This window comes from Melanostigma gelatinosum (genome assembly GCF_949748355.1).
Source record: "Melanostigma gelatinosum genome assembly, chromosome: 20".
NCBI classification, from domain to species: domain Eukaryota; kingdom Metazoa; phylum Chordata; class Actinopteri; order Perciformes; family Zoarcidae; genus Melanostigma; species Melanostigma gelatinosum.
Window position 1 is genome coordinate 11,542,134 of NC_136653.1, and position 21,778 is coordinate 11,563,911.

General features: G+C 42.4%; 1 protein-coding gene across 1 annotated transcript in view; it reads left to right on the forward strand.

Annotated features, from left to right (window-relative positions):
* cntnap2a (contactin associated protein 2a) overlaps nucleotides 1–21,778 on the forward strand; it is a gene marked incomplete at its 5' end in the record, with an annotated part of 287,541 nt that overhangs the window by 255,512 nt on the left and 10,251 nt on the right. The window contains 6 exons of the mRNA XM_079292505.1: nucleotides 2,412–2,630; nucleotides 4,876–4,905; nucleotides 7,242–7,478; nucleotides 11,239–11,472; nucleotides 12,448–12,581; nucleotides 18,742–18,835. Coding sequence (XP_079148631.1) covers nucleotides 2,412–2,630; nucleotides 4,876–4,905; nucleotides 7,242–7,478; nucleotides 11,239–11,472; nucleotides 12,448–12,581; nucleotides 18,742–18,835 — 948 coding nt within the window. The remainder of the gene's footprint in view (nucleotides 1–2,411; nucleotides 2,631–4,875; nucleotides 4,906–7,241; nucleotides 7,479–11,238; nucleotides 11,473–12,447; nucleotides 12,582–18,741; nucleotides 18,836–21,778) is intronic.

The window sequence follows — 21,778 nt, forward strand, 5'->3', positions numbered from 1 at the left end:
ATCTCACACACAAAAGCCTACGTTAACGCTTCTATCATCCATCACAGCTATTTAAATAGATGAGGCAAGCTCTGTGCCCTGAGGGTACTTGAGTTTTCATTCCTGCCTGTGGACGGAGTATAAAAAACGAAAGTTGGAGGGCATCCATCTTGCTTTGCAGTGCTGCTTAAACAGAAACAATTAAACACACACTCGCATGCCCTCCGGCGTTGCTATAGCAGCATTGCTATACCTTTGTTTCTATCGGGGTATTCTGACATATGTTTGGCTTTCTTTCAACATTTAAAATAACTGATGTCGCTCCTCCCTGCCCTTCAGCCTTGCTCTGTGCATAGAGGCGTCATTAATTCAGTGCACTAGAAGCTGTCAGGGGGCTTACACTCTGTGGCTCACTGTGTTGTGTTTTGTGGGATGTTGAATGTTTAAGCATTGTCAGAGCTTATAGGTTCATGCACATCCAGACAAGCTTTTGCTGAGAAGATTTCTGGTGTACTTGTATCTCACCTCAAGCGGAAGGGATAATGTCTGCAAGAAAGGGATCAAGGAAGGAAGGAACGAAGGGAGGATGGGGTGGGGGGGGGGTGGCAAAGTGACTGCTTCATAAGAGATCGGTGAGTGCAAGAAACCAAGCTTAATATGAAGAAGCAAAACAACAAATACTGAAGAAATGAAAGAATGGAGGAAGTAGGGAAAGAAGGGGAGACACGGGACTGTGGGGATGCTGGAAAGACAAGAAAGAACAAGCAAACAAAAGAACAAAGACAACAGAATAACTATTTGTGTCGTGTGAACTGGAATCAAGAGTTTGAAAAATGGAAGAGGAGTGAAACAGATAATTAGATAAAAGCAATATGAAAAGGAGAAAGGGGCTCGGCATATTGATTGGGCAAAGGGAAAAAATGATGTTGCTTTCCCAATTAACCGCTACATAAAATCATCCTTTCTAATACCTGAGCCTAATGAAGCTATAATGCAGCAGTAATATATAAAGCTGTGAAGTAGTTATTCATCATCTCCAAGACTGCAGCACACTGGTGCCAGTAACCCAATATGGCACCACCCAGAATACACAGCTTTTATACAGCAGCCTCACAGTAGTACCACATTAAGGAGAGAGTCAAATTGGGTTTTAATTTGACAATTGCAAATCATCTTTCCAGCAGCCGAAATAATACCCTCATTGTTTTCATACTGTTGCTTCGTTCCCTCCATAGGTCAAGGCAAAAATGATTCCTTTGACATTTCGCAGTGACAAGCATTAATTAAACACCTTTGGTCCACACGTTATGGAGCATATGTTGTCAGAAACGACGTATGATAACTCGAATCATAAAATTGTGGATCCAAACCAACAGAGTCTTCCAGTCAGGAAAGAGAAAAGCTACTTAGCTTTAATATATGTAAAGCTGTATAATATCTAGTATGTCGAGTTAGTTGTGTCTCAAAATGTCTCGTCGTGTGGACATAATTTACCGACTGTGTCAAGTTGAGAGAGAGGGGTTGAAATAAGAACACACACACGCACTCTTTTTCTGGGATTACACACACACACACACACACACACACACACACACACTGTTTACAGATTGATCACTGTTCCCTACAGAGTTAAAATCCATCAGATAGTGACCTCACCAATGCAGTAGCAAAAACATCTGGAATGAACAGGTGGTAGGTGGAAACACACGCCCACACACACACACACACACACACACACACACTGTAATTCAGAAATATTGATGAACATTTGACCTGCCACAGTCATAAAAGGTATAACAGTGCCCCCTGTTGTTCTGTTGGAATCTTAGGCTACTGAACTGCAGAGAAGCAATCAACTTTATGGCATTTCCATCAAAACACACACATTGACACACACACACAAATCCACTTACTCTAAGATGATGAAAATTAATGAAAAACAAGACCATCCTGCCCTCATTTTTCATGGATGTTCCTTCTTTTTGTTCCACACTCTCTCTGTCATTTATCTTCAACTGTCTCTCTGTTTCTTCTCTCTCTCTTTGGCTTTCATCTCCCTAAAAAACTAGGAAAACTTCTAAAAGTCTAGAACAGAAAAAAAAAAAAACATAAACCGCTGTGATACAACTGCATGCCATGCAAAAACAACAGTTCCTGGCATCTATCGACTGTCTGTGAGATTAGTCCTGTCCAAAGCTGTGAGCAGTCGTGTATTGCAAAGCTGAAATCTATACAAGGCAAATGAATCGCCTTGAAGCAAATGAGCCATTAGATTAGAAATGGAATGCATATTTACCTGCAGAGAGGACTATGACAGAACAGAGTTTTGGGGTTTTAGAAAGTTGTGATGTTTGCTTTATGTGGTTAAACATTCGACTTCGGCAACTAAGATTCCAGGAGAATTGACTCTATTTTTCACCCGCTCCATGCAGCTCCTAAAGTCATCTCCTTCTCCTTTGACGTCGGAAACGGACCGGTGGAGTTGACAGTACATTCGGCCGAGCCCCTCAATGACGACCAATGGCATCGCGTGATGGCCGAGCGGAACGTCAGAGAGGCAGTCCTTCAGTTGGATCAGACATATCGGGCGTCTCAGCTCGCTCCTGCTCAGGGTCACACACGGCTAGAGCTGTTCAGCCAACTCTACGTGGGTAAGACACACACACACACTCCCCCACACGATCCAAACAATCAACAGCGCTCATGTGGGAGAATGACTCATGTACACACATTTGATTAGAATTTCAACATTTAATATCCGCTTTGTGTATAAGGGACACTCACAGAGACAAACACGCCGTAATTGCGAGCTCTTATGTGCGGAAGGCAAATGCGTAAGTACACATCAACAGTGTAACCGTACTTTGATTGACTTAAGAAACGTTCTGTGCTGTCTTTATTTCCAGTAATGTTGCCCTCAGATGCGGACATCCACTGTGAGGACATCTGATTGTTTCAGAAGTTAAAGGCGTGGCAGCTTTCACTTGAAATCACCGGGTTCTCTCATAAAGAGGCTTCAGTCCATCTTCGTCACAGACACTAATTAAGTTCATACTAATCCAGAACATACACACACACACACAGCCATTTCCCATTTAATGATATGCACACATGAACACGCACATCCTCAGAAATGAATCCATGTAAGTGATCTTGATGAAGTTAAAACTGAGCCTCGGTGCTGGCTGTGAGGGCGTGTGACTAAAACAAACTAAATTCACTTATAGAGGTCATTTCTTTTATACTTTAATACTTTGACTCATCATTTATATTCCTGTGGATTAAGAAACTATTATTGCACAAGGACGATATCAACCCTTTGGCTTTTCCCATTCCGCCATCAAGCGTTATTATCACACCAATTAAGCCGACATATATTTCGAGGTCTGGTTAGTTCCCTTCATCCTCCTCTCCACACAATGTGTCTCAAGCTCATCAGCAGGTCACATGGCACAAGATATGTCCAGTTTTCTTCCTATTCTTCTACATCTCTGTATCGTTGTGCTGAGCTGTCAATATGCTATGAACCAAACTCTTGGGCTAAAATAGTTTCAGGGATTTGCGGATAGAAGGAAAACTGCTGAGGCGGATCAAAGAATTCTTTCTATCTCGTGGGAAAAAAAAAGAAGTTCTGCCCAAAGGAGATTGTTCCAAATTCCAATCAGGCATCCCGATGTGATAGCCTCAACCCCCTGATCCCCGGTTGTAATATAATTTCACTGTCTCATCACTTCTGCTGATCCGAACGCTGCTGAAGCCTCCTCACCTTATCATGTCCCAATTTGGCTCTCAGTATATTTGTACTTTCGTTTAGTCAAATGAAAAGGTGCGAGAAAAGGTTTCGTTGCAGTCTGCGACTGGTGACTTTGACACCGGGAACGAAATGGCTTCCAGATAGCGCCTCGGCCTCATTTGCATGTGTGTACTCTGTCTTTTTTCTGTCGAAGGAAGACAGAAGAAGCCTCAGGCCTGCTCTGTGTGGCACACATCTAACAACACAAGGGATAGTGGAAGACAGAGAGAAAGCAGGGAAAGACTTGTATGTAACAACAGCCATAGAGGTGTCAGCACCTTGTCATACCTGATTTCTAATCCCTGCCTAATCCTCATTTGAGGAATGCTTTAAAACGTTAGAGGAAGTGACCCAGTCACTAAAGGGAAGTGGTTTAGATTTGGTCTCTGACACGAAGAAAAGATAGACATCTCTGTGTTTGATTTGGAAAGAGTGGGGAGAGCCCCACAGGCGTCAGGGTTTTGTCTGAACAGATTCTTCCCCTGTCACTTCACACGTCGCCTCTGATTGATATTGATGCGGCCGTTTGAAAGTAGTGAGGTAGAAACAAAAACAATGCAACCCAGAGACCTAAAACAGGAGTTCAACGATGATGTTGTGATCTGTTTGTGTGATTTCATTAGGGAAGTACAACCGGGAGCTTTATTTTGCCCACCTTGTTCTCATATCTGTGGCTGTATCAGCTCCTTCTCTCTCTTTCAATCAATATGCTCCTCATCAAGCATTTGATTGCTTGAGTGTTTACTGCACAGTGGCTCATTTGCTCCAATGGCCCTGAGAGTAAATGTTATACCATCAGCCTGCTGTCATTTCCTTCACACTGTTAACTTTTATCTCTCCAATTCACTTCATACATGCACGTAACGATCAATCTTGCCACATTTTATTAATTTAATGCCACCATCTGTTCTTTTGATTCCCCTCTTGATTAATGCTCACGATCATACCAAATTTTGTTTTTTAAATGTTTTTGCATGTTTTTGCTCAATTCTCTCATGGTTGGATTGTTTTGTCTTTCTTTTCTACTTTGGTTTTTCTGTCATCCCGGATCGACATCTTGTTGCTTGTTTCTACTCACTGCATGTGTGCGACACCTGTCACAGGGAAGCCTGCCTCGCTCACCTGCCAAGACAGTAGGTAACATTTAATGAATATAATGAAATGCCTCTGTGACATTGATGCAGACAAAACGTCTTCAGTTTTCACAGTACGCACAAACGGGAATGTGGCGGACCTCGCCGATCAAACGGAGTGTGTTTGGATCGGATTTTGCAGCAGCTCTCCACGAGTTGTGATTAAAATAAAGCCTTGATTCATCTTTTAAAATGTAATTTCTTATGCACTCATACGGCTACTTGTTTGATTCATGCTCTACATTAACACAAATGTATGAGGAATGGCTGTAGATTCAGCCTTATTGCAATACACAAGTATATTTGCCATGCAGTGATCCATCAGAAGCAAGCCCATTATGGACCTCTAAGAGAGATAGTCGGGGGGGAAAAACAATGCTGTAAACTAACAGATATCAACCACTGGGCTGGTAAAATGGGATTTCTATGACAATATCAACCTCCTGGGTTCGGAAGGCTTTTTAAATTTAGGCCGTATGAATCAAAAATACTCATCTAAAACCAAAACAAATTGCATCTTAAAGTGCATCCCCAATAAACAAGGAGTGGGCAAACACTGTTTTGGGGATCTCTTCAGTGCTGAAGAGCAGACGGACTTACAGAAGGAAACAGCACATACCACCATTCTATTAAACCACTCATACAATGATGATGGAAGAACAGCAGGGGCAGCAGATGTGCAGCCAGTTGGTGTAGATGGGGACTCAATTTGCATTGTAGGATCGGGCTTAAAATAACAGTCCACATACATAAACATGCACACTGCACATCCATTCTCTTAACTCTGTACGGTATTTAAGTGCATACAGCATTTTCATTCATTCATTCTGTCAGTAGAGTATTACCCTGATATTAAAGAAAGATAAAAATCTATCATTGGCAGCAAGAAAGGATCATTTATTTAACGGTAAAATTCGATGAACACGCAGAACAAAATATATTTACCTGAAGTAAGAATGACAGCACACATACAACAAAAATGCAGCCTATAAAATATTGCTGCAATTTACTGCGCAGCAATACAGTTTTACCTGTATGCCACCATATTTACTAAAACATGTATTTCTGTGAGAAGCCAATGTTGACTTCAGTCCGAATCAGTCAGGCTCTATTACACACCATTTGTGAGTTGTACAGAATCTGTGTGTGTGTGTGTGTGTGTGTGTGTGTGTGTGCGTACCTGCGTACCTGTGTACGTGTCCGCCCTGGTCTCTGCAGGCCTCAGAGCCTGCTGTCCGTTCAATCAGAGACTGATTTAGACCTGGGTAAACAGGTGGCAGAAACCTCCAGCCAATCAGTGGTACAAAATAGATGAATTAACAGGTCCACTAAAAGTCAAACCCTTTGTGGGAATGGAAAGTAGAGAAAGCGTGTGAAAGCCCTGCTGCATCCTGATATGTTAATAATGTATCGGCTGGAGAAAATCAAAGTACATGTGTTAGTAATCTTCTTAGATCTGCGTTGTATCTGTTCGGCTACGCCAGCAGATGTGTGTACGTGGGAATGCAGCTGTTGAGGGGGGGAATCCGAGTGTGTGTTCAAGTCTCCTTAACACGTCTTCTTGAATGAACGCTTTTCTATAATCCAAAGGATGCAATTGAGAGGTTTTAATAACTAAAATGCCCCTCGGCTCTTGTTAATGACAGTGTGCGTGAGTGTGCGCCCATACTGGTGTACTTATCCACACAGTGTTACCGTCCTCTGTGGGTGTGCTTTTCTACACTTGAATATGTACCTGTGGGTGCATGTTTATGAGTGTGTTTATTGCTATAGTCATTTAGGTGCACATTAATCTATTTAACACCCCTACTCTGTCCAAGTTAATGGGTAGTTAGACTGCAATGGTGCAGGGCCAGAATGACGATGGAGGCGCTTTAGAGGAATGGCTATCGACAGCCCAAGGCTAAGCATTAATGCTTGTATTGACTCGTTCGCATCAGGTGCGCTGTGTGTGTGTGTGTGTGAAATGTGTGCGTTTGTCCGTAGTATGTAGTTCATGCGCATTCGTGCGTCCATTTAGCGTGTGTATACTTGTGAGATGTTCATTAAGGCACAGTGTTCATTAGGCTGTTTTAATTCGTGAAGAAATCAAACGAGTTGAAGGTTGTGTCAAGAACAGCGCCGCAGTCGGAACGATTAACGTGACATCAGCGGCTTCCTCCAGGCGGTAGGATATTCACGTTTCTATAAAGAGATTAAAACAGCCTCTTACATTCAGAATGACTTCTGTGACCCTGACTTCCATTTGGCCTTCTTTGTATTTGTTTGTTTTTTGGTCCTATCTCCCAATGCTACATCTCCTTACCACCACCCCCCCTCTCTTCCTTGCTCCTCAGGTGCTGCAGGGGGGCAGAGGGGGTTCCTGGGCTGCATCCGAGCCCTCCGGATGAACGGCATCACCCTGGACCTGGAGGAGAGGGCCACGGTCACGCCGGGGGTCAAGCCCGGTTGCCAAGGCCACTGTACCAGTTTTGCGATGTACTGCCAGAACGGAGGGAAGTGTGTGGAGAGGTATAACGGCTACTTGTGTGACTGCACCGCCACTGCCTACGACGGCCCGTTCTGCAAAAGAGGTGAGAGACATTTTCAGTGTCCTATTGTTGGTAGATCATAGGACTATGAATGCCTCATGCTGCTCTTCATCTTTCAAGCTTCAATAGCAAGACAAATCGATCTCTCTTCCTGTGGGCTTTAATGAAGTATTTTATGTCCGATTTTATTTTCCCTTTTGACGACACTGCGGGGGGTTTTTTGCAATTCCCTTCGGTAGTAGCAGATAAATTATTGTCATTGGTTGTGCTCTGTGATTGTCCTCGCTTCCTATTCAATTTGCAGCCGTCGGTGTTGAAAGTGTTCGGGCTCATGGTAAAAGGCATCGCTTGAGAGTGATATTGTGCTTACTCACCAATTCTCCCGGACGTAAGAGTGCACTCGCTGAATTCTGAAACTGTGCAAATGCAGAGCTGAGAGCTCAAACTAAAAAAACTAAATGCAAGTCGCTTCACCAAGCGGTGGGTAGCTCCAGGTTTTTGAAGTTCAGAGATGAGAAATGTCGCACTGTAGCTCTGCTCCTGCACTGTTGCATATTGATACAACATCATGTTTGTTTCACAGGGATTCATTAGATGCAGCATTAAAGTTCCCAAAACAAGTTTTGATAAAGTGCTCTGGGGAGAAGAGCAGCAGTGCTGTCAGAGGCTTTCCGCGAGCTCCCAGTCAGAGAGCTGATCCCCGACACGTGAATTAATTTGTTTCCTAAAGCCTAATAGTGTTTTTCCCCGTGCTCTCGGCAGGGGGGGGGGGGGGGGGTGACAAGATGACAGAAAAGCGAAGTGGGTGTGTGTCTGTGTTTGTGTGTGTGTGTGTGTGTGTGTGTGTGAATTAGTCGGTCTGTGCACGTGTCAGAGAAAAGAGGGAGGCAAAGAAAGGGAGAGAGCACGGCTTTGTGTCTGTTTGTTCCTGTGCATGACATGTGACTTTTCCTCTTCCTCTTCTGTCTCTCCTGTCTCCTTCTGTTCTTTCGTTTCACTCATCTGTACTTCCAGTCCTCATCTTCTTTGTATTCTTTATTCTCTCCTCCTTGTGTTCCCCTTTTCCCCTCGCTCGTCACGCATCTGCCTTATTGTTCCTTGTCTTCTCTCATCTCCTTTCTTTCTCCTTTCGCTTTTATCTACGATTCACTGCTTCCTCTTCTTGCTTCGCTTTGTGCTGCTGTCCAGCTAAAATATTTTCTTTTCTCTCTTCTGCTTCTCCATTTTGTTTCTTCTCCTCTCCTTTACCTCTCCTTTACCTATTCCTCTCTACTCTTACCATTGCCTTTCTTTCTACTCCCCCAGTTGCCCCTCTCCTGTTTTCTTTTTCCTTTTCCAAACTTCTCCCCCTCTCTCCCCATCCTCCAAGCGAGTGAAAAATGCATGAAGGCAGCCATAATTGCATAGTGCATTTCCATTGTATCCATATTTACACACTGCTCAGGGGACCCCACAGTATTATTATTATTATACACTCTCATTCTTCTGCTTTTCTGCCCTGGAGGGTCACATGGAGCCGATGTGCACATGTACATACATATACATGGACACGCACACACACATTCGTAGATACCTGTAGAGGTTTGCATGCTTGCACAAATCCCTTGCTTCCAGATAGTTTTTTGTGTGTGCGTGCGTGCGTGTGTTTGCGTGCGTGTGTTGCTGCTGAGGCTCTGGGCAGCAAATCAGAATCTCTCTTCTTTTTTTTTCAGCAGGGCAGAGAAGACTAAGACAGGTTACACAAAGGCCCCGCATAGTAAAGACGATGGACAAACTAAAAGCCCAACCTTTACCCCGTTAACGGATTCTTTAAAGTTTTAAATCCTGTCTTTTCTTCGGGCTTATAGTTTTATGTCCGGATCAGGCGGCAACCTCTGTATGCTTTAGGGCGGGGCTACCTTGTGATTGACCATCCTTTACCATGGTTACCATGCCGTTGTCCGAGAGTTGTCAGAGTTTTCATCCTTCCATTTTATCCCTTTCACAATGTGTTTTCAGTTGGTGGAAGTTAATTGTAACCTTTTTGGTTCCCAAAAAAAATCTCTGATTCGGCGCTCTAGGTTAACGTAATTGGATATTTCTCACTCACTCTACAATGCACAATGCCATTTACTCGGAAACATTTATAGATTAAACAAAGCTGCATTTAGAGAGGATTCACAGTCTGCTGGCTTCCTAAAATGATCATTTTTTTAAGCTGGCTAACTAACTCTTATGACACGTTTCATTTCTGACCTGACACTTGATAAATGTAATGTAAGATGTGAATGAGGTAAGAAGAAAACGTTTTTCTGTGACGGCCTTTGTCCAGAGATATTGAGGCTTGTTGTGTTGATTTGTTAAGAATTTCAATCAAGCATGCTGCTCCGACAGAAATACTGCATTTTGCCTGATTCAAAATAATGCCCAGCAGTGTGGATCTTGGCAGAACTATGCAGCTGCATCAGAAGACGAAGTGAGAAGCAGGCTCTTTGAAAACTTCACAAGCTCTTCGCCTGGTTAACGCAGAACAATTGGTAAAATGGGTCTCCCCAGACTTCCAAAGCTCGAAACAATATCAGTGCACAGCAGAATAGAGGACACAATTGTGATGTAGCTGAATGCAAGGTTGAGCCTGAACGCCAGCACCAGTCAGAGAACTTGCCTATTTTCTAGTCGTACGTCTTGTATTGAATTGAAGTAATCTCGCTTGAAGTATTTATTGTTCTGTGTCCGGCGGGAGACGATGGGTGACATGAAGCTTTAAAAATAAGATGCATGTGTTCACTTCGTATCCTTCACTCGTAAGAGGCGTAGTTCTACATTTCCTCTGCTGCCACGCTGGGAAGGCGAACGTGTCAAGAAACACTCCATGTCACTTACACGCACGCGTACACACACAACCCAAGGCTCATTGCTTTCCCTGGAACAATTTTTCTTTAATTTCACGCACACCGTGCCTTTTTTATTTCAACCCTAACTGACATAGTACAGTGTGCTTGCCTGCACATACACACACACACACGTAAACAAGAGCATAACACGAGTATTGAAAAAAGAATGCCCCATCTTCTCAACACTTGATTACATGAATCAATAAGCCTCCTGGAATGGTATGCCATTAGGTCTGTTAATGTACTGGCAAACAATATATTGTTTGGTTTCAGATGCCGGAGCACAGCAATTTAACACCCACTTTACTACACCTCCTGAACACAGCCATATTTATGTGTGTGCTTTTTTCTCTCTCGCCATTTAATATGTCTCGTCATGTGTGAGTTTATGTGCGGTTCCCTGTGGCGTTATTTTGATGGAAAGGGATTTTATGCGTGGCCGGGGGTATTGTTTTTCGAGTCGCTCATACGTCCATCCATCTTGTGAAGGTGATATCTCAGGAATGTCTTCAAATTTTTCATCCTGATTTAGATTTTGGTGGTCAATGGTCACTGTGACCTCACATCTGTTCCATTCTCATGAACGCAATATCTCTAGAATTTGACTGTGACCTCACAAAACACGTTTTTTTGGCCATGACTCAAGAATTAAAATGCTAATTGTGACAATTTCTCACAAATCTCTAAAACATAAAATGATGAGGTGATGACATTTTGGACAGACGTGAATGTAATCGGCAACTTGATTGGTAGGCGGAGACATACGAGCGTGGGGCGATAATTGTAGTTATAGATTCATCTATAATATCATAATTCCAGTATTAGCGTAGACACATTAACAAGCGTTTATTGTATTTGTTTGTGTTCACCCCCTTGTCTTACATGTGTGTTAATATGTTTTTCTTATTTACTTCTCTCCTCTACCCCAGATGTTGGGGGTTTCTTTGAGGCAGGAACATATGTCAAGTACAACTTCATGCCCGAAGCAGTTGCAGGAGCCAGCAGGGACGCGAAGATCCTGACGCACCAGCTGACACCACATGAAGTCAATCTAGCAAAGGAGGAAGTGGCCTTCAGCTTCAGCACCTCCAACGCTCCAGCTATTCTGATGTATGTCAGCTCCAAGACGCAGGATTATTTGGCTGTGGTTTTAAGGCAGAATGGTAAGCTACACACACGCACACACACACATGCAATATGTGGCGGCTCACCACTGAGAAGTCTGCACAGAGTAATGCTTGTTCGTGCTACAAAGTCGATTTTTAAAGGCTGTCCTTGCAGCACAGTTTAGAAAGTTCTATAATCTCCGAAAATCCTCTCCAGTCAGCGGCCTCCCACTGAGCAGCTGACAGGCAGCGAAGTGCTTCAATTAAATAAAGTTTTTAAAAAAATTGGCCATCTAGCGTTTCACAAATCAATGGGCACAGCCACAAAAATAGAACTACAAAATACTCACACTGCCTAGGGGTGCTGCTATACATTTTTGGGACACTCAGGGCCTAAGATATCTATAATATTTATAATCCCAGTCACAGTCAAGCTGTGGGCCCTCTGAATCATTCAGGGTTTCACCCTCTATTCATCACCCTCACATTCTGGCCTTACGTCCAGTTCATTCAGAGTACTTGTGTAGGAAAACAAGTACAAATGAACAAAATTAATTACAAAATGGCAAGTCTTTAGTGTCGTCAATTAGTAATACACTAACTATGTAACTGTGGATTTTTCAGCAATCGTGATTTATGCAGCCAGTCCTTGAGAACTATTTAGAAAATTCAATGTATTTATTCAAAGCATCAGAGCTTCAAAGTCAGTTTTTCCCCCCCAGGCAGTTAGACAATTGAACAGCAAGCAACTCACAGGGATTTATTATTGTAGTATTTCTTCTTCTTCTTGTCTTTTATGCATTCTTATTATATACAGTTTTAAGGGCTTACCGGGCCAGGGAAAGTGCATTCCATTGCATTTGCATGTACGATTGTACTTTTTAATGTATATGACAATAAACTAAAACTTGAACTTCAGGTACTTATTGATGAGAGCTCGCGCTTAAACCATTGGAGAGAAGTGGGAAAGAAGAGATGTGAGGTTTCATATAACCAGACCAGGTTTCAAACCACTGGCCTGTATGTCTTCAGGTTCACTACAGGTCCGGTATTACCTGGGAGGTCTGAGGGAGCCATTTTCCATAGATGTGGACCAGCGTAACCTGGCCAACGGGGAGCCACATAGCATTAACATGTCCCGTGTCGACAGAAGCATCACGATCCAGGTACAGCCCACACACACACACACACATCTGACCACTCTCAAACACATATTTTAGGCTTTTAGTTGATGCTTTAGACTCACGCTTCAATTTCAAGATCCTACTTACAAGCAAAGAAGGAGAGCATGGAGAGCGTCCAACACGCACATGCACGACGCCCAGCCACTAGTAGCATTAAGTCAAATGGGAGAGCAGTGCCCTGTTCTTTTTTCCGCTCTGATGAAAGTGCTTGTCCTCTGCCACTGTTAATCCACTTCCACTAGACAGCCTAAGTACAGCAACAGAGAGAATGCATCGATCTGTGTGCGTTGTATGACTGCACACTGTTGTGTTATTGGGGCTGCATATGTTTTGTGTATTTGCCGTGCGTGGATGTGTGTGTATGAGCCACAGCAAGAGAGACTGACCGTGTTTGTGCTTGTGCATGACAATGTCTTTGCGCACATACATTTGTGTGTATCTGTGGTCGTGTGCGGGTGTTTTTTTTTTTTTTGTTGACTCTCGTTTTGTGCAGCTAAACAGCTTAGTGCGGATCGATACAGCCGAGCTTCAGTCAGTAGCTGTCAAGGATGGAGTGAGAATTCAGCTAAACTATTACAGACATTGTTCTGTGCTATAATGCTCCAATTTGGCTGCAGGCTGCAGTTTAAGGGGGACTCAAGGGGGACTCAAATAAGGGGGACTCAATGGATGCCAGCGGCTTGTAAAACCTCGTCACTGGTTTTATCCAGATCAGGATAAATGTGTCGTTGCGTGGTTTGCTTTTTCTTATTTGTGAACCAAAAAGGAAAATGATAAAAGCTTGAATTCTTCAATTGAAAAGCTACATTACAGTGTGTGTATGCATGGCCTCCTGTAGAATGTGTAATTTGAATACCTTGTTTGCACATCATGTTTTGTGGCATTATTGCTTGCAGGTGGCATACATTGTAGGATTTACATAGGTCAGCCATTTCATACATCCCTAAACATCCAAAGAGTAACTCAATCATATGCTCACTATCTACCCCCTAGTGGCCAGAGGGAGGCATTGCATTAACCCGAGCCATTGACTCATCTCCTGTCCGCAAAATGAGGGTGCAGACAACTGTGTGGAGAGCATCATGTCCATTATTTTGTGTAACATTGCTCTTACTGATATTTCAGCTATTTGCTTTCATTCTGGCCTGTTTATTCTCTTTGGATTTATTGATCATGCTGAGAGAATCTGCTCTATCATCTTATCCACGGGATCCTCATGGATTACTTTCCATCCATGAGGCACTTGACCTAGGTCTGCATCTCCTCTATTTCTGAAATTATTGTAGAGAAAAAGATGTACCTTAACACTATATATATTATCAATTAAAAATATTTAGAAATAAAATTTGTAATAACAATAGACCATAGATGTAATTTGACAAAGCAACCAACCACTGCATTAATAACATTAGAACAAATTAAGTATGAATAAGGAGAATAACAACACTATTTATGAATCAACATATTTGTAGGATGTTTAATTTATTATTTGAGAACATATAAGTAAATTAATGAAATATAATATTTGACAAATGAGATTCAAATGTAAACATAATGATGAAGAAAATCTCAATTCGGTTTTTATTTTCAAAGGACAGGTCTGTCTCGTGCATTATACTGACACAAGATAAAATATAGTTGAGTCCATACAACGCTTGGTAGACGGTGAATATATAATTAGTTGTGTTCTTTCTAATTGACTATCGTGTCAAGATGTCACCGTCTCTTTTGACAAATACAAATTTAGCTCCTTCACTGTTGCTTTCATTAAGGTGTTGGCCAGAATGAATCACAGTACATTTGACAACCAATAATCATTACTTCTCCTCTTCTACATCAGTCGTTATCCCTTTCTGTATCTCATTGCATGTAGAGCAATGAAAAGCTGTGGCTGTAAAGAAAATTGAAAACTGAAACATCCTTTGGAAATCGTCCTCATTTTCTGAGCAAATCCCATCCTGCAGCTGCTGATCACCCCACTGGGAGCACTTCAACACAACACACCCCCTTTTTACTGGCATGGAGAGAGATTGGAGCAACAGACCACTTATTTGCTTATTACAAACACATACGTGCATGCACACACTGTGTGCTCCACTGGTTGATCATTGCCTGGTTGTGTTGAGATATTGATGTTCAGCCCAGTGTTCAGTGTGTGACTGAAATATGAACGAACAATATCCCCAGTTTACCACTCCCCATGCTCAGGATGTAGGCTACTCTAATAACAGTCCGTTGAATGTTTTTCTCCTTAATTGATAGGTTCACCACCTAAACATTAGCATGGGAACTGAGGGGGTCGGATGTAGAGAGGAAATAGATGACGTTTATCGATAAGGCTTGAAAAGTAGAGCCAGAAGGTGTGCTAACGAAGATTACTTTGATGAGTAAAACTTTCATGTTGCCTTACTGCCTCTGGGCTCTTTTCAAGGTACAAACATGCCCTTAATATGCATGGGTAAACAGATGTGGACATGCATACCAACAGACAGTCTGGTCAACTCACTGCCAAGACTTGCCATACTTCAAAATTCATAATTATTCAGTGTAATTCATCTGTCCACTACACTTCTCTCCTTCTACCTCACCATTCCTCCTGCCTTCTACCTTCCCACATCCTTGAGGGCTTTTAGCTGTAGTTAATTTATCTTTGGCCAGAAACCATGACTGTAGCTCACACTCACATTAATGAGTTGCGAGGAACAGGACATAGCTCTGCTCAGGAGGACAGCAACAACAAAAACACTGAACAACATGGAGTATATAGCACTATTACAAGATAGTTTAAAGTTTGGGAGGAAGTCTTTGCCTATGCAAACAATTTGTTCATGTTTTTGCTTTTTTACATGTAGGGTTTCCACGAAGAGGGCCTTGGTTTCAGAAATTGTGTTTTAGCAATTGCAAAAAACTAAATTCAATTCTTAAATACAGCATTATAGAGAAAATATGTTCATTATCAAACAGTATTTTTCCCAAAGCAGATGCCACGATTCACCAATGAAACAACAAACTGTAGATAAACTACTCTGTATCTGTTAGGCATTGACATGCGTGACAATGTGCTCCGATCACAAGTGGACAGCTCTAAATACGTCGTTCACACCTAACATTAGAATGTGTCTCGACTGACCACTTGAGATCGGATCTCACCTCCCCGCTCTATATGCAAATAAAAACGTGCGTCAGGAGTTTGAGTTTTCATTCAAACCAGATTATGACTGGTGTGTTAATTGCTTGTCAAATGAATCAAGAGCACACAAGGCCCGATCTCAGGAGGGGCAAGGAGCTTTATTCCTGGGGTTCCGGTGTAACCAGCGAATATCAAAGACTTACCTTTCCGTACACTGCTATTTGTTCACAATTCGATGAGCAACTTCATATGCGAAGCTGGAGTTGGAGTTGAGAGATGACGTCTACAACCAGATTGTTTCACGAGTAGCCAGTTCACAAGCTAAATTTAAATATTAAAAAAATCTAAATCTGTTTAAACTGAATTATCGTTGGCTGAAACGTAGACTTGCTAATTACCGAGTTTGAAATTAGATCACAAATGATTGCATTATGCATTAACGGCTAAAATGCCAATTTTGTTATCGCAAGCCACAAGCATCTGAAATGTATCCAACCCATTATTATTTTTGCTCACATGCTCGTCAGAGGCCTTGCCACGGCTGCTTTGATCTGAGAGACAACAGCATGAGTGAGAGGCAGAGATTTGAGTCAGATGCAATAAGAGTTATGCTGGTGGGCCCGCCAGTGGATCTAATTTACTTTCCAGGGTAAAAGAGTGAGTGGAGTGTTTACCTGAGGCTGCAAAGGTCTCACTTCTCTGCAATCAGGGCTTCAAATCTTAAAGGCAGTTAAGCAACTGTTTCGTTTTTCACGGCATGGCAGAGAACAATTGGGAAGACAAGTAGGAGTGTGGTAATTGGAATCTGAGAGCAAAGAAAGAAGGACTACAGAGTCAGAGAGAGAGGAGGGGGCTGAGAAACTAAAACTAAAATAACAAAGATAACTTTGATGCATTCAGGTTATCTCGCCCCATCACAGCCCTGAGGCTCATTTCAGGGCGTGGATTTGCATGCGCACACAAACACCTGCTGAAATGTGCACACAGGCATACAGCATGCAGTGCAGGAAGCAAGTGTTTGGGTTTTTAAGCGGTTTGTGAGATCTCGTCAGGTTAGCTCGCTATCAAAGGCATATATCAAGGTTGGATCAAAATAAGTTCCTATCTCTGGCTTTCGCTTTCTTCCAAACTCTACTGTGAGGGCTTAGAGATGAGAGTGAGGAGTCCCTTCAGGCAACAAACATCTCATCTCCTCTCATCTCCTCTCCTCTCCTCTCCTCTCCTCTCCTCTTCTCTTCTCTTCTCTTCTCCTCTCCTCTCCTCTCCTCTCCTCTCCTCTCCACTAATTGTTGTTGCAGTGGTTGATATTAGTGTGGGTGGCTGGCTCTGTAAAGGGAAAGTACATTACTGTAATTCAGTTGTTCACTTATTAATGAGGTCAAACTATCATTGAAGTGAAAGAAAAAGGCATTTATTTGCACTGCTCCTCTCTGTAGTTTAGTGATGGGAGTCTTTTTTTGTCCCTCAGATATGATTACGCAAGCAAACAGAGCTGCCATGAAAGTTCTCAGTGTGCTGTAAATTAGTTTGACTATATACAGCACATTGGCTAAATTAGATTCCTTTTGAGCACATAGTTAGGGAAAAAGATTTTCTCTTTGTCTAACCCCTGATTGCATTGCTTATGTGTAAGCCTAAGAGGCACCAACAGCGCTGAAAGGAGAAGATTGTGTTGCCTAAATGGTGCAGCGTAAAAGGGAAAGGGTCCCAATAATTGCGGTTGTAATTGACAAAGTTTGGTAAAATTAGGTTTCTTCCCTGGCTGTCTTCCTCTGTGGACCTTTTTGTGGGGTTCTGAGACTCCGACCGCCCTCCCAGACTCTGCAGCCAATTTGTTTTCTCAGATGAAAGTAAATAAGCTGAGCACAATTTAATTGTGCCCCATTATCCCATCCTCCAGTCACCGTGGAAAACAAAACCCACACAATGCTCCACTGAGACCGGGCTTTTGGAAAGAATCACATTCGGATATGCTGTGTGTGCGTGTGTGTGTGTGTGTGTGCAGGAAGAGAAAGAGGCAGCAAATGTACCAGAGAGGTAGAGGCTAGAGGGAATTCTCTGTATGGGAGGATTCTACACACACACACACCCTTTCGTGACAGTCCGGCTCAGCTCCCTTGCTTGCAGGCTATACGACAGCTATTCAGCACATCAATGAAGCAAATTTCAGAAGTCATTGTTTTCAATCAACCTCCCCTCTCCCGGCTTGGGCCGCTGGTATGCTTTCTGCAGACGGGTGTGTGCTGAGATACAGTTCTCCTGTGAGCAGACAGAAGGGAGGAAGGAAGAGCTTTTATTTCTGGAACACACACAGAAACCAATTAGTGGGGTTGGAATTATTCTCATCAATACCGCCGGCTGCAGCCTTCAAGCTAATTTGAAACTTCAGTGACACAGCAATAACGAGTTATTTATGTTGCAGTGATATTAAAGTCGTGTGTATTCCCTCCCTCCATCACCCTCTTTGCTCGCACGTCTCCACTGACGCTCTTCTGTGTAAACACGCTGCTTCTCCTCGCTCCTTCTTAAGTTCCCGACTTTCGAAATTGCATATTGTTAATTAATGTGTGATCAGTCGTCTCGAGTCCTGGTGAAGTGTTGTGTGTTTGTGTTGCAGGATCGTTATGGAAGATCGCTTTTGAGTTTGCGTTTAGCCGTGACTAGATTGAATAAACAAATAGGGAAAAAAAACGTTACAATTAACGGGTTTTCTTTAATCATTTGGTCTGGTGTGACTTATGAGCAATGATAGTATGAAGTGAGATGTTAACTGAGTGGTTTCCCCTTTACTGAAAATGTTTAACCACAAGAGGGAGCCATTGAGCCTTTGGCTGTGCTGTGTTGTAGCTTTACAGTGCCTGACAGTAATGAATCAGCATCTCTTCTTCATCATCTTGTTTAATGTGCTGATGCAGCTCTTGGGCTGGGTGTCTTGTTAAAAGGCTGTGATCAGTAGTTTTAGAACCAGACTCCCTTTGAAACTAATATATAATCTCTTGCTCCCTCTCTCAGTTGGATCATTACCCTCCGGTCAGCTACACTCTCCCAGACGCCTCCGACACACAGTTCAACCTGGTTAAGACGCTGTTCTTGGGCAAAGTCTTTGGTGAGTATGTCAGCTCGGATTTAACCATTTTCACACTGTGCACTGTGCTTTCACCACACTTACTATGATCATATTACGTCATCCTCAACCAAACTCAAACTAGTTGTTCAGGAGCTTTTTGCAGCGTTATGGAGCGCAACTTTCTAATCTTCCTGGTAATCAATTCTCTTGTGGATTAGTGAAAAGTCAGATCGACGCTATTGATGCTGCAAACAAAAAAAAGAATTCAGGAAATTAAAGCATCCATTCAGTTATTAAAATGTATATAATGTATGTGGATTGACCTTGCTGTAATCCCCAACTGGAGCAAATCCAAATTGGGTTGAACTCCATAAAAGCAACCACAGTTGTGTTGTGTGAGGCAAGTTGACATCTCTTCTGTCCAAAAGTGAAAAGACTGACACAGTGTTGTTGTTTTTCAGCTGTTGTCATATTTAGGTATATTTTGATCCGCTTGTGCTGTATGTATTTATTAACTCTGTTCTATTTCTGTAAATCCATACAAATTTAAACCATTTAAATGTGCATCCGGGTCCTTAAAGCACTAGTGTACATATTAATGAGCAATAATAAATAATTAAGGAAGAAGATAAATGAATATGCTCAAAAGAAAAGAGGCTGTATTTACTCATTTGTCCACTAGATGGTGCCAGAGGACTAAATGGGGGATATTGGAGCAGTACATGATCTCAGCCGCACAACATTTGTGGCTGATGAGGTTATGAAGTCTGTCTGGTTAAAACCTCCCTGATATCACATTGCCCAGCATTAGACTGTTCGGTAGTCCCTCAGTGCTTGAGCAGTTTAGATAACAGAACATAATAATCCCCAGCTTTTGTTTTTCCCTTCGATGCAGCTGTTTGGGTTCGTGAGTCACTGCTATTTTGACGCATCACTTGTAGGAAACTCTAACACTGCAGTGCTGAAGCTGATTAGAATGGGATTCATAATCTTTTTACATCAGTGTATTTTTTTTCCCACTGACTTAACTAAGACCATTGGTCCAAATAAACCACTAAACCATCTGTCCAAACACCTTAGACTTTGATTACATTCATTATTAAGAGCTAGTTATACCTAGCTCTTGGTTTTGGTCAATTCTATTAGCTTCTTCAATTACTTATAATGTTCCTCTGATGGAAGATCGTATCTCATTATTTGCATCTCGCTCGAGTCTATTCTATCCTGTTCTTCTTCTCTCTTCCCTTCCCTCCCCTATGTCTCTTTTGTCCTCTACCTCACGTGCCGAGAACGTCGGTGAGGTTGAAGTAATGGCTGACTTCACTTACCAGCCAGAACTATCGACTGCTGCACACACCACCAGAACCCCTGGGAATACAACACCGTGCACGCGCCCGCACACACACATGAACAGGCACCATGCACACACAGAACACAGTCATCCATCTTAACCCAACTAACACAGCACAGATGCTTTGAGGACGTGCAGGACAAAGTCACAGCACATGCCAAAACAGCCTTGCACTTTACACATCAACAGAGTCAACATTGTGAGTCTCCCGTAAACATCATCACAAAATAATACATACAGACAGAACAATGGCATGGGGAGGTAAATTGGATCGAGAAGGAAAACAAAAGGATGACGAGAACATTGGGATGAGGAAGACGGAGAGAGAGCGAGAGAGAACAGAACAAAAGCAGGCGTTTGATTGAGCACATCTCATCAGATCTGTTCCACTTCAGTGTTGGGACCACAAAGACAAGAGAGGCTGTCAGACAGCTGGGCTATCAGGTTCTCTATTTCTGGGACACAGAGACTCTGTGTTTGGTACAGCACACACACACACACACACACACACACACACACACACACACACACACTGATCGCAGCGACGTCTCCTCTATCGCCTCACAATCTGCTGATTGTGGGACGGGATTAGCTGGCTAGAATAATGATGGTAGGAATAAAGCGAGGTAGACATTAAAGAATAGAGAGATACGCAGAAAGAAATGTATATATAACCATTATTAATATACAGCAAACATGTGTTTTTTCTATCAACTAACTCCTTAGTTAACTCTGTACTTGGTACTACAAATTCACATGAAAACCCTACTTGTCAATCTACATCTGCTCAAAAGGATGCCATTGATTAGGCCCCCAATATTCAATCGTTCCCTCACGAACTGAATCTTCATTTTGCATACGGGCTGCAAAGGGTCTACATACCATGAACAACCCCTAAAGTAATGGAATATATTTGTGATTTGCTACTAATATAGCCTCCCTTTCGCTGTCGCTTGTATTGTTTCTTCCACATTAGACACTTTTTTCCGAAGCAGTTCCTTCATTTTCCCAGTCGTCTACCTGAGTCTCCCTCAGACGATCTCTTTGAGCATCTCTTTCCATCACGTAAGACACTTTTAACTGAGTTGACCCGAGCCCTCCAACACACCAAAACAGTGCCATCGATATGGATCTATAGTGGTAGATATAAGACCTGACAATGCTTAGTATGAGAGCTGAAACTATTAATTGATTGGTCAAACAATAGAAAATGAATGACTATTTTGAAAATGAGTTGTTTTAAGTAAAAAAAAAATGCTAAACGTGCCATACTTCTAGTTTCTCCAGTGTGTTCATTTGCTGCTTTTTCTGTTTTATATAGTTGGAAACTGAATACTTTTTACATTCTATTGAACATACACTTAATCAAATAATTGTTAGTTGCAGCCCTGATATACCTGCATGATCGCACTTCAGGCTCCATGCAGGCGTAGCCTCACATTCAAAGTTTTGTATATAACTGACAAAAGAAAGGCACGTTTCAATGTCACCGAGCTGCTGCAACAAAACGAATGTCAATTTAATTGCGTTTGTTTGTTGTAGCTGTCGGAGTAAAAATCTCACGTCCCGGATCATGAGATCTAATGTGTTTGTTGCCACGAGTAATTTTCCTAAAGTGGTATTGATCATGA